Source organism: Plectropomus leopardus, chromosome 6, assembly GCF_008729295.1.
Source record: "Plectropomus leopardus isolate mb chromosome 6, YSFRI_Pleo_2.0, whole genome shotgun sequence".
Classification (NCBI taxonomy): Eukaryota; Metazoa; Chordata; class Actinopteri; order Perciformes; family Serranidae; genus Plectropomus; species Plectropomus leopardus.
The window spans coordinates 17,519,382-17,532,452 of NC_056468.1; the positions used below are offsets into that span (position 1 = coordinate 17,519,382).

Sequence of the window (13,071 nt, forward strand, 5' to 3'; positions counted from 1 at the left end):
ATCTGAATCTGAAAGGTAAGAACTAACTAAAAACTGTAAAATAGATGTATTGGAGTGAGAAGTACAATATTTGTCACTGAAATGTAGATGAGTAGAAGTAGGCTATAAAGTTGCATAAAATAGAAATACTGAAGTAAAATACAAGTACCTCAGTGCAGTAGCCTACTTAAGTAAATGTGCAAAGTCACATTCCTGTACTCAATGTATTAGCCTAAAGGCTAATTAATGAAACTGAGACACAGCACAGCGACCTTTTTCACTGCAGATAGTTTAACTTGTCAGGGGGAAAAGGGCAGTGAGTAAAACTAGTAACATTACTCATGTCTCCAACAAAATACAATACCGACATTAATCCTAGTTCATCATATGATTAGCTACACCGGTGCAAGTCAAGTTAAAATGTCGATGAAAGGGTGTAAATATCACTACTTACCGGTAATTTTGCCTCGTTACCAGCAGGCGGTAGTAAAAAGGTCCACTACTGTACATTCGTTGCCAACGCTAATGATAAATGTTAATTTATTATTACAATTCATTGTCTTTATATGCTAAAACTTTATTAACTCACGTTTTGTAAATTCCTGTGTTGTATTTCAAAGCCTGTTACAAGCGCTGCGTATTGGTGCGTCAAGATGACGTCGAACGTAAACCTGAAGTGACGTTTTCCCGTTCCACTTACTTCCGCCTTGCACGTGTGTTTACCAAACATGTGCACCACTGAGCTTCAGGTATAATAGTAATAATATTATTCACACACAGTTTGTTATCCGGTTGAAACATGGGGAAGCTGAATGTCGTGGTGTTGAGATACTTATCTCGAGATGACTTCCGAGTCCTCACAGCGGTAAGTAGCGAGCTGGCTAAGCTAACTGTTAGCCTGTGCTAGGCTAACTTTGATCGTTTTGTCATTATGGTAACTGAAGTAACGTGAGCTAATGTAACAGCACGTATATAAACCAGCATTGTCAGCTGCTGATTTTGGGTGGTCAACTGTTGCTTGATGATATGTCATCGTGGCAGTGGCAATATAACGACAGTGCTGTCATTGTACAGTTGAGTTAAACATAAATCACCGCATATAACACACGCTATATTTACACCTGATTACGTATTTGTTGTGAATATTGTGCTAACAACAATTATATATTTTTTTACTGTAAAGTTATAATTGGGATATGATGACAGAGCAGGTAGAGGTACTCAGGCATAAGTGGAAACTCATGATCATACAGTGTTCACGTCATTTCATCTTTAAGCTCTGCAACACTGTCACTGCAAATAGACTTGAAACTCTGGACTCTAATGATCTTATTCTTCCTGTGACCTTCTCTTCACATAGGTGGAGATGGGGATGAAGAACCATGAAATTGTTCCAGTGAGTCTCCTGTCCTCCATTGCTAGCCTCAAACATGGCGGTTGCAACAAGATCCTCAGAGAGCTTGTCAAACACAAACTTGTGGCCTATGAACGCACCAAGAGTAAGTTAAACAGAGGAATGCACAGTGAACTTAACTTGTCCTGGTTGAGATGTTACTTGTAGGTTGATTCTGTAATGTGGCATGTGTGTGTCTCTTTCAGCTGTGCAGGGTTACAGGTTGAACTACGGAGGATATGACTACTTGGCTCTGAAGACTTTGTGCTCCAGAGAAGTGATCATTTCAGTTGGCAACCAGATGGGCGTGGGTAAAGAGTCAGGTATGAAAAAAGCTGCCTTCGCCTGTTTTCATTCACATCACCACATCTGAGTTTGCATGTGTGATTTGAAATCAGTGGCAAGATACAAGCTCTCTCTTCATCAGTATTCGGAGTATATATCATAATATGGTTCACAAAAGCAAAGTCAGGTGTTTCAATAATACTGAACTATTTTCAGCCCTGTTGTGATTGAAAATGTTCGTGTTCAAATTCCCTGTGAAAATCTGGATGAAAGTTGATTTTACTACCTATAGCCTCAAAGAAGTACATTGAATCACAGTGTTTTGAAACTCTCATTCATACAAATATGTCTTTGTGCTCACTTCCTATAGATATCTATATTGTGGCGAGTCCAAACAATGAGCAGTATGCTCTGAAGCTTCACAGATTGGGTCGCACCTCCTTCAGGAACCTGAAGAACAAGAGAGATTACCACAAACACAGGAAGAACGTGTCCTGGCTCTACCTCTCTCGCCTTTCTGCCATGAAGGAGTTTGCCTACATGAAGGTAATGGAGCAAATCAGAGAACGCATGTCAGTTATGAGCAATAAATAAGATATCACCAGCAATTACTAAGATGTGCAGTAGGTGTCCAATTTTGTGTGGTGTATGTGTTGAGTAATCTTCTTATTTTTCAGGCGTTGTATGATCGGGGCTTTCCTGTTCCCAAACCTGTGGATTATAACAGACATGCTGTAGTGATGGAGCTCATCAATGGATATCCGCTGTATGTTAAGAAGCCGTCCTTCCCTCTTGTTTTAGATACTATACTAGTAATAGCAATAGCACACTCTGTCTGCTATATGTTCTTTAAATCATTAATGTGTATTTTTTATGTGATGTCTCTCAGGTGCCAGGTGCATGAGCTGCAGGATCCACCCGCCCTCTACAATGAGTTCATGGAGCTCATAGTCAAATTGGCCAATCACGGCCTGATTCACGGGGATTTTAATGAGTTCAACCTCATGCTGGATGACCAGGACCACATAACTTTGATTGACTTCCCTCAGATGGTGTCCACCTCACATCCTAATGCTGAATGGTCAGTGTCTCTGTTACAAAATTGCAACTTTATTAACGTTTAATTAATAAAAAAAACAAGCAAATGGATTTTTCTGTTGTTCACTTTTCTTAACTTTGTCTCCAGGTATTTTGACAGAGATGTCAAATGTATCAGAGATTTCTTTGCCAAACGATTCAATTACGAGAGCGAACTCTTCCCAACCTTCAAAGACATCAGGTAACTGCTCATATTTATCATTTATTTGCAATAAAACTGAAAAAAGATGCACATTGCACTGTAGAAAAATAATTTTGTGTGACTTCTCATGTTGTCAGCTCTTTGTTATGAAATTGAAAAACTACACTTCACATATTTAAATGTTTTTCGTGACTTTTGTTCCAACATTTAGAAGAAATACATTTTGCATTGTTATTCGTCTTTGCTGTGTTTATTTAAAAGCATGATTTGGAATTTAAAAATCAATTCTCACGTGATCTTTTGTTGCCACTGTTTATTCCTCAGGAGGTCTTATTCTCTAGATGTCGCAGTCTCAGCTAGTGGCTTCACTAAAGATCTGGAGAAAGATGGTGCATTGCTACACCCAGCTGGACCAGAGGAAGAGGAGGATGAAGATGAGGAGGATGATAATGAAGAAGCAACAGATGAGGAGGCAGACAAAGAAGAAGAGATTGTGGACATGGAGGAATATAAGCATGCAATGCTTGAGCTAGAAGGTCTGAAAGTCAGCGACTCACATGCAGATGTACAAGAGAACGAGAGTAAAAAAGAGGAAGAAGAAAAAGAGACTGAGAAAGCATCTACTGCTGAAAGTGAAGAAGAACCAGAGAAGGACTTGGAGGAAGAGTTGAATGAGGCAGAGGATAAGTTTCCAGAGCTGGCAGACCTCTCTGTATCCAACAAAGACTTCAAACCCTTCAGGTAAACATGGAAATTAAACACAGTCCGACAACAAAAATGAAGCAGAGGAGTTAAAATGTTATGTTTGAAAACTACAACTGCGGCTGTGATACGGAGCACACAAATGATTATAAGTCTGTTAATAAGAATGCGTGGTTACCCGAGAAATGGCTGATACATATGAGATACATTTGATTAAAATATCAATCTGTGTAAAATTAATTGGGGTTAAGAAGAATGTCTGTGTTTTTGTTACAAAATGTACCGTACTTGATTTTTTTCTGTTTGTTTACTCCTGCAGAGACTCAGACAGTCTTCTACATGTGGCAGAACACAGGAGGATGAGGACAGACAGTGTGGGAACTATGGGAAGCATAGGGAGCTGCTCTACGATACCACCAGTAAGTAAAACCCAGACTTACACAACAGTCTGCTGATATGTGTATTATACAAGGCGAGAGCAGGAGACAGTATACAGTGCTATTGTAAAAGTCAAACACTGGCCTTTTTCAGACTGCCAGCCCAAATCTAATCTTGGTATATACAGATTGTATCCAGATTGAGTTTTTGAAAGTCACATGAAATGCAACTTTTGTAAATCGGATACAAACCACATTTAGAGGTTGTTTGAAATGCTATTCCATTCACATTTCTTCAGATGCTTCTCAGTCATGACACTGTTTGAATCAGATTTCAAAGGATCTTTTGCATAACTTGTAACATGACACATAATGATGTTAAATCCAGAGTGACTGAGGTTCTGAGTAGAATCCATGCCTCTATCAGCAGAGCTTTACAGAGTTTTACTTTTCCTGCATTGCCATTCAATGACCGTGTGACAGTGTGATTGTTTGGGGAGCCAATTGATGGACCTCCTTTTCTCATGTTTCCGCACTGGAAAGCTATCACCAGCATAGCTGCGTAGTGACAGTTACCTGTGTCGTTACTATAGCAACCCATTCAGATAGTCTTGAGATGTCTGGACACACAAATCTGATCTGATCACTTGCAAACAACAGTGTGGACAGTCTGTCGTCAAGATCTGATTTTAGAAGCAAATCTTATTTGCTTGCGGTCTGAACATAGCCTTTGACTGAGGTCATCACTTAAAAGTTTGGATATTTCATTATTGTATCAATCCTATTCCACAGTTTGGGCAAAAATTGAAATGTCCTGTAGGTGTTGCTAAAGAGCTTCCACACAGAGTTGTCAAAGAAAGTCAAGGGTGACTTGCAGCAGAGGCAACATGTCTGCATTCTGCCTTGCAGAGACAGACATTGCGTAAATTCGTCTGTAGAAACCTGCTGTTGTTTTTGTTTGTCCTGCAGGAGGTCGTTCGTCAGAAGGTGCGGAGGCAGCTCACCAAACAGCAGAAGGCAGCACAGAGGAGACGTCTGCAGAAGGGAGAAGCCAACTTGGTGACCAAATCCAGGAGAGAGAATGAAAACAACATCAAGTCTAGTATGGAGAGCGCCTCGTTCTGGGGATGAATAGGACTGCGGAGACAGCCAGACGGAATTCATGTCAACATGCTTAACATGCGTGCTGCATGGTCCCTCTGCTCCTGTCTGAAGAGCTGAAAACACGCGATTGTTGATGCAACAACTCAACTTTTTCATACAGTTAGGAAAATTAAAGAGAGAGGGAAAAACTATGCATTCAGCAAATCACCACACTGTCAAGGAAACTGTCTGTTTTTCTATTTGAACTGTTGTGAACTATCATGTTTAACATACAGTCTAATGTAAATATCCACTACTTATAATGAAGTTGTATGATTGATAATTAAACCATTGAAACATTACTGATAAGGTGAGTTTTTCTTTAATAATTCAAATGTATGGTCCTTAAATTCAATTTTATAAATATTAGGCCTTAAATGTAATTTATAATTCTTAAATTTTCATTTGTGAGGTCTTAATTGCCACAGATATTTTATCTAATTTGATTATCAGTCTTTTAATTTATTTTTGTCAAGTGAGTCAAGCTCTTCTGTGTAAAGGTCCACATTTTTGATTTTGCACATCTATAAACCTACTACTGAACCAAATAGTTGTCCTCATACTTGCCTTTTGCCATTGGCAATATGTAGATTAACTGATCTCACTCTAATAACCATAATCATACATAAAACATTTCTCTGCACAGGAGAGCATATTTGCCTTTATACTTGTTTGAATTGCTTAAATAAGAAAAAGATGATTTGTCTTGAAATTTGTGAAAAAATCATCTTGAAAAGGCCAGAAAAATAATAAAGTGTCAGATACCTGTAGAGACCCTTGGTTTAACAAAAAATATAAAATTAACATTTTTGTCATATGCACTTGTGCCAAACATGCTTGCTTGTCACATGAGCATATTCTTTTTAGTTTATACTGGCATATGAGCCTCCATGATTGCTACAAAAGACAGAAACCAGTGAGAAACTTTTGATATTGTGGTTTCAAGTTCATTCTAGGTGTGTGTGTGTGTGTGTGTGTGTGTGTGCGCGTGCATATACTGCTTCCAGAGTGACTAATGTGGATTTAAGATTCAGACAGAGTTCACGAAGAGCTTTTAGTTATGCTAAACTCATGTGGTCCCAACTATTATGGCAGTGTGAATAGATTCCCTACCTCTACTATCCCGGCAACCAAATAAATTTTAAAAAAGTCCCGACTGACACAAGTATGCTCCAGAACACATCAATATATTCAGCATAAAATAGACCCCTTTGCTCTGTCACGCTGACACGACTTGAGTGAGGCATGACATATAACAGATGAGAGAGCAGAGGACTTAGGAGCTGAAACTTTCTCAGAATTTGGTTCATTTATGTGTAAGAGGCTTTCAGGGAGCAAGCGGGTGAATTCAGACTGGAACAATGGGCATTCATATTGAAGAGGGTGAATGGAGCTCAGAGCCTGGGCTCCTCGGGCTCCGAATTAGTGTGTGAAGTCAAAAGCATCCCACCCCCACACATCTTATAAAGTAGATGTTGGGTGCCTAACATGCTTGGCACTGAGAGTATTTTAAAAGTAAAAAAAGAAGCATCCAGTTATACACTTTCCACTGAAAAAGTCATACTTTTCCTGTTCCTCAAGGTGGTAAATTGTACCATCTGTGGTTCAACTTGGCAACTTTGTGCAGGTCTTCAACTGTCCGACTTCTCAGGGATTAGCCAGCTGCGAGTCCTGAAGGGAGGGAGGGGCTCAGCATTCCAGCTCTGCACCTCTGTGTGTGTCTGTGTGTGTCTGTGTGTGTATGTGTGTGTGTGTGTGTGTGTGTGTGTGTGTGTAAAAAGAGTGAGGGGCCCTCTGAGCTAATTGGCAGCGAGGGTAACAAAGGTGGTGCGGTTCAAAAGAGAAACCCTGGTGGGATGTTCACACAGGAGAAGAGGAGGAGGAGGGGAGAAACAGAAACTGGAGGGATTTCTAGATTTTTGAGTTTATTCCTTATGATGCGTCCCGTCCTGAGCTGTGACGGCAGTGGTGGTTGCTCATTTCTAGGGTCATGTGTGCTGTTTTGATGGATTATTTTGATGAGAAAAATAGACTGTTTGGAGCAGCTGAGGAAGGAAACACTGGAGGAAGATGAGTAAAGTGGAAGTGGAGGAGAGCATCATGTCGTACCTGTCACAGAGTGAGACTGACAGCAGCCCCAAAGACTGTGAGTAACTGCTCTGTGAAAAACTTAATGTTCAACAGGAACGAGACACATCTTTGTTTTAGGTATCAGAGTTTAACTGTTACAATTGTTAACCACTGATATTAATGACACATTAACAGGCAAGTATTAATATGTTTTCGTGTGACTTTTCTCTGTAAAATATTCCTCCAACTTTTCCCTGCTGCTGCAGATTGAGCTGTAGGGAATAGTTTGGCACGCAATGAAGGACACAGGAAACTTTTAAAGCTGTTTCAGGGGCAGAAAAAGCCCAGTGGGTCACATTTGTATAAGTGATGGGGTGGCATGCACAGCTCCTAATTCTACTTAAATAAATACTGTCTGGGAATGCTGATTTAAAGATGGCTGGCCTGTACATTTATGCTATCTTTAACGCATATTCCTACAGGTTTACTCAGACTGACACTAAAAGAAAGTTATCAGCAATATTTTACATATTAAAAGTCAAGCATCATTGATGAAATGTGTTAATTTACTCTCCAGTGGTTTATTTTCTAGCTGTGCTATGCTTTCTGTGCTGTCAGTCCTCATTTTGACATTGTGCCCTTATTGTATGCGCGCAGTGAATATCGTGGCCATGCTCCATAACTTTTGGGAGCAGAGGCAGACGGCTCAACTAAATGGTTCCTCCAGTGAATCAGATGGTTCTGTTGGGGACACAGCCACCCAGACAGAGAGCTTGCTGCTGTACGAGTCTGCACCATGTCCTGGTCCGCCGTATGTCTGTTATGTCACCTTGCCTGGAGGAAGCTGCTTTGGTAACTATAAGGTGTGTTTATCAACATCAGTGCATTTTGTGGCATAAACTTAGTTAATCTAACATGCCTGGACTGTTTCAGTGAGACATCAGTTTTCCTTCATATGAAGTTGAAAGTAAACACACTTGACCTAAAGTAAGCTGTAAGTTAAGTATGTTAAGATACATGATGATGCAGATGCAGAAGAATCAGCTGTAATTACATTTTTTTTTTTTTTGAAGTCATAAATTTGCAGTTTGTTTTTCTTGTTAAATGGCTACTAGCAGTTACTACGCATACATAGTAATAATACTTTTTAATCTGTACTGCATTTAAGATTCAAGATCTAAAAAAATGTTAATGTCCCAGATGGAAAAGAAGACAAAAGAAGACACAAAGACATGACATGTGGGGTTATAATTTTTTTCAAACAATAGCAGATGGACCAAATGATAATCTGCATCTATTAGTGCTACCTTTGGGGAGACTAAACCTCCCTGATGGAAGCATCTGAGACTGAGGGTCCAAAACAAAAGTCTGTGCCTTTGAGATGTCACCAGTAATCCTGGGGCAAAGCTTGACTTTTTTTTCTTCTCAACATCCTTAAAAAGAACAACCATTGAATTGCCTTTTACATGTAGCATCTGTATTTGCACCAAATGTAAGCTCTTTATCTAAGACTAAGCCTTAAAATCGACAGATTGTCAATGTGTTACACTCTGTTTCCATCTTCACTTGGCAGAAAGGGGGAATTGTAATGTATGGACCCAGGCAGCTGCAGCAGCACAGAATAAATCTCAACTATACATTAAAAAGTACAACAGCCCAGACTCAAGTTTTCTTATAAACAGTTTTTTCTGACCAAAACTATTTGTTGTTTGACTTCAATTTTCACATTCAGAGGAAAGTGCTTACAAGCAACACATATTCCATTCAGAGGAGATAACACACAGTCATACACACTTTTAAGGTTGTTTTATATTATGTTGGTCTACAATGAATCTCAGTGGGCTCATTGTGACCCAGACAGCAGCCCTCAGCTCAGAGAAGGCATGTGATTGGTTATCTGTGAATGCCTCTAATGTTCTAATCTCACCGGTGATTTTGAGTTCTGATCCCATGATTAGCTGTAATGAAGTGTAAAATCATCATAATGTCACAAAGAGTGGGCACCCAGTTACAGACGGGACTTATTGACTGAAGTCATTCGACCATAGGTTCACACACAAAACAGCAGACTCAGAAACTTTTGTTTGATGTGATGCTTTCTATCTTTTCTTCTCTCAGTTTGCTCCCTTTTTTCATTTTAACAATAGTGGAGAGATTCGGATCCTTTACTTAAGTAGAAGTAGTTATACCACAACTGTAAAAAAATACTCTGTTACAAGTAAAAGTCCTGCAAAAATGTAAAAGTATGTAAATACAATCAGGGGAATGTAGTTAAAGAAAAAAAATGAAACCAGTTTAATCAATCAAAAATAACTTAAAATAATTAAAGGAAAAGCAACAAATCCTCATATTTAAGATGCTGGAAAAATGAAATGTTTTGCATTAAAATGACTAAATGTTCACCAAAATAGTTACAAATTCATTTTCTATCAATTGAGAAATCGACTAATTGTTTCAATTGCTGTACATTTTTGTATGTTTTGTGTGCAAAAATCCGAATTTTAAAAGTAACTGGTGACTAAAGTTAGCTAATAATTGTAGTGGAGTAAAACCCACAACATTTCCCTGGGAGATGTAGTGGAGTAGAAATACAAAAGTGCCATTAGACTAAAATGCTTAAGTAAAGTGCAAGTACCTGAAATTTGTACTTACATACAATAATTGAGTAAATCTACTGTTATATGCCATCACTGCATTTAAATCTTCATGTTCATCATCTCCTCCTCCACAGGTGTGTGACACTCAGGCCGAGGCTCGGAGGGATGCAGCTCGCGTCGCTCTGATGAACTCACTTGTGAACGAGCTGCCATGTCGACACATCAACCCTCAGTTCATCACTCAGAGTTTGCAGCAGGCGGCCACAGACAGTGCTGTGAGTGTTAGCCGGTGCAAACACACAGTATTGCACCTCATTATTTATGTAGAATTTAGTCTTTTACATGAATTTTGACCTGCACTGTCTCTGTATTTGTTTTTATTTTATTTATCCTGTATATAACAAGAAATCTCCCACTGAGATACAATTTATCTTCTGCCAGGTAGTCCTGGCGATAATGGACAATAAAATTAAAAGTTTAATTAAGGGACAGATGCCATCACCAAAAAAACCCCAAAAATCAATAACAAAAATAAAACATATAAGAGTCAGGGGCTAAAAGCACCATGATTAACAATAGCACTTGTAAAAGAATAAAGTTGTTCTATGCTGATTTGCATTCCAAGCTCACAGGGCGTGAAAGGAAAAATCAGATTTATCTAGCTTTGTTCGAGTGGTTGTAACACTGCTTCCTGTATGTAATATGTCAGTTAACTGGATATGCTCAGCAGTAATTTACCCAGTAACACTTCTGCAATAAACTGTAGCCTATGTTTTTGTGGTAGATCTCCATAGAAGATGCATGTGATTCAAGCACCAGTATAGGAACCTACAGTTTGCTGCTCCACTCCTACATAGGACGGTCCATGCTGGAGTTCCAGGTAACATATGAAAGGCCGCTGTTGCAAAATGCTATTTGTCTTGTAAATGTGCTCATAAATCATGTGGTAATTGTGTGAAAGACTTACTTCAAAGGATTCCGGGCTTGTTCAGGGGTACCTTCCTGCTAAGGGATCTTGAATAGAGTACTTATAATTGGACAAATTAGAGCATAATCATTTTACATAATTGGGAATTATTGGGCCAAACATTACAAGAATTGCAAGCACTAGGTGGTAATTTCAACCCCCTTTGTTATCATTAACCCCCCTAGGTTTTTGCTAATTTATTCCCACTCGATCTCGCTCTCAGTTAGACCTAGGCACAGACTCATGGTATGAAACACCTAATATTTCTACCTTTGTGTAAATAAGCAGATGTCTGCAGGCAGAGGGTTATTAGCAAGAGGAAACGGGTTCATTATCATTCCAAAGTTCACAGAGATGAAAAGCTTCCAAGTAATGCATACACCTCCATACACTAGCACATGTACATACACAGACAATGAAATGTATTCACACATGCATTCAAGTCTCTGTGCACACACCAGGGGTGTAAATGTATAGACAGTGCAGGCAGGGCAGTTGCACAGGGGCCCATGAGGGGGGGCCCATAAAAGTGGGCCCTCCAACAACATGGTGGGCAAAAAATGGGCCTTTGTGAGTAATTTAGATTGCCGCATCAGAAATATTGCTGTGTTTGAAGAAGAACTCACAATAAATCAAAGGTGGTGTAATTTGCCAAATGCCATCGAAATTGCTTCTTTTAAATGAATCAGATCAAACTTTATTTATATTGCACGTTTCATACAATCATGCAGCCCAAATTGCTTTCCAGAGCAAAATTAAAGTAGCACAGAAGAAGTAATAAGTAAATAATGAAAAATTACAGCAATAAACTATAAAATGTTTAGAATAATTTTTTTGTCAAAAAAATGCAATGAAGATTTTGGAGTAATGTGTATGTTGGTGTTATCCTATAACACGATAAAATTATACGGTAGCTAGTTTAGGCACATAACTAATACTTAGCACAAGGGCCCGTCATTATAGCTTGCACAAGGGCCTGTTTTAACTACCTGACACCACACACACAGACATACAATATCAACCAGAGGGCAAGCAGCTGTCAGTACTTAAGATAATTTATACACACAGTCAATGCAGGAGGTGTCGGATAGTTTGGTCGTCTGCAGAATCATAAATAAGTAGCACAGGGCACAAGCACAGTTGGAAACAGAGCAAACAGGCCAGTGGATACAACATGGACTTCAACCCTGGAAAACTGACGTGTCATATTTTCCATCTGTGTCTCATTAGGTCAATTTTAGTTAATGTATAGACTTTCTCTGTTTAACACTAATGTCACTGGCTCTTAACACTTGGCAGCTGTTCAGCCAGACACTGTTTATTAAATCAGGGTGAGACCTACCAAAAAATTTACAATATCTTTTCAAACCAATCGTCCTCATTTTAGGTGCAGGTTCAAGAGCTAATATGTTATCTTTGTCAGGCCTGCGTACACAGAGCTGGATGTTTGGGTTTGTTATTCAAATCATTACTCAAAAGGTTGCACAAGACTCCCCTTCTCTGTGTATCTCACTCATTCCCACTTTCTCCCCCTCCCTCTCCTTGTGTAGGAGATGATGACAATTTTCCAGTTGTTGCAGTGGAATGGGACTCTAAAAGCTCTGAGGGAAAGGCAGTGCTCTCGGCAGGTACAGGTCTTGCCAAGAGTATATCTCACCCCTGGTTTCAGCCCCCTTTGATAAAGAATATCAGCTGCTACATACTGATGATTGTTTATGTTCTGTCCTCCCCCTCAGAGTGTGATTTCCTATTACTCTCAGCGAGGACTTGATGAGTACATGCGCAGCAGCATGGCTCTGGATTGGCTCGGACGGGAGCAGAGGTCACCGGGGCGACTCGGGGAGGAGCTTCAGGTGGCACAGAGGGAGCTGGTGTTGGCCCGTCGTCGCGGCATTGAGCTGCGCTTCTACAAGGAAAAAACAGAGATCCTCAGCTTGGCTCTCAGTCAGGCGTACATTCACCACACACCTGAGGCCTTCAGCGAGGCATCAAGTCACACATACAAGCAGGAACAAATTCCTTTAGACGCATTATACAGGCCGGACACAGAAATCCAGATAACCCCACCCTGCAGTCCCTCACCAACCCTCCATAAAAACACAAAGCAAACAGTCTGTCGAACCTCTGGCAAACACATGCCCTCTTAAAAGTCCTCCACCATGCTCTCAACAGATTTATGTGCCTTTTCAATGGCATAAATGACAAGGAAGGATGATAAAAAGTTGTCATTTGTGTATTAGCTAAAAAACTGTAAGTATGACACTAGTTTGGGAGATCAGAACATGCCAAGCCTGATCATGGGCTTCAGCTTCTCTGCA

General features: G+C 39.7%; 3 protein-coding genes across 3 annotated transcripts in view; 2 read left to right on the forward strand and 1 right to left on the reverse strand.

Moving 5' to 3' along the window:
- Positions 1 to 489, reverse strand: part of LOC121944126 (stanniocalcin-like) — a 3,970-nt gene extending 3,481 nt beyond the window's left edge. Inside the window, exon 1 of the mRNA XM_042487813.1 lies at positions 434 to 489. Coding sequence (XP_042343747.1) covers positions 434 to 489 — 56 coding nt within the window. The remainder of the gene's footprint in view (positions 1 to 433) is intronic.
- A 198-nt stretch (positions 490 to 687) lies between these two features.
- Positions 688 to 5,421, forward strand: riok2 (RIO kinase 2 (yeast)). Its single transcript, XM_042488511.1, has 10 exons — positions 688 to 844; positions 1,340 to 1,478; positions 1,579 to 1,695; positions 2,028 to 2,203; positions 2,335 to 2,423; positions 2,547 to 2,738; positions 2,844 to 2,936; positions 3,222 to 3,638; positions 3,919 to 4,018; positions 4,946 to 5,421. Exons 1-10 carry the CDS (start codon positions 779 to 781, stop codon positions 5,105 to 5,107), a joined length of 1,551 nt encoding a protein of 516 aa, XP_042344445.1. The 5' UTR covers positions 688 to 778; the 3' UTR covers positions 5,108 to 5,421.
- A 1,701-nt stretch (positions 5,422 to 7,122) lies between these two features.
- On the forward strand, positions 7,123 to 12,901 carry LOC121945040 (protein limb expression 1-like). Its single transcript, XM_042489038.1, has 6 exons — positions 7,123 to 7,265; positions 7,847 to 8,052; positions 9,921 to 10,061; positions 10,571 to 10,666; positions 12,304 to 12,381; positions 12,490 to 12,901. Exons 1-6 carry the CDS (start codon positions 7,190 to 7,192, stop codon positions 12,898 to 12,900), a joined length of 1,008 nt encoding a protein of 335 aa, XP_042344972.1. The 5' UTR covers positions 7,123 to 7,189; the 3' UTR covers position 12,901.
- The last annotated feature ends 170 nt before the right edge of the window (positions 12,902 to 13,071 follow it).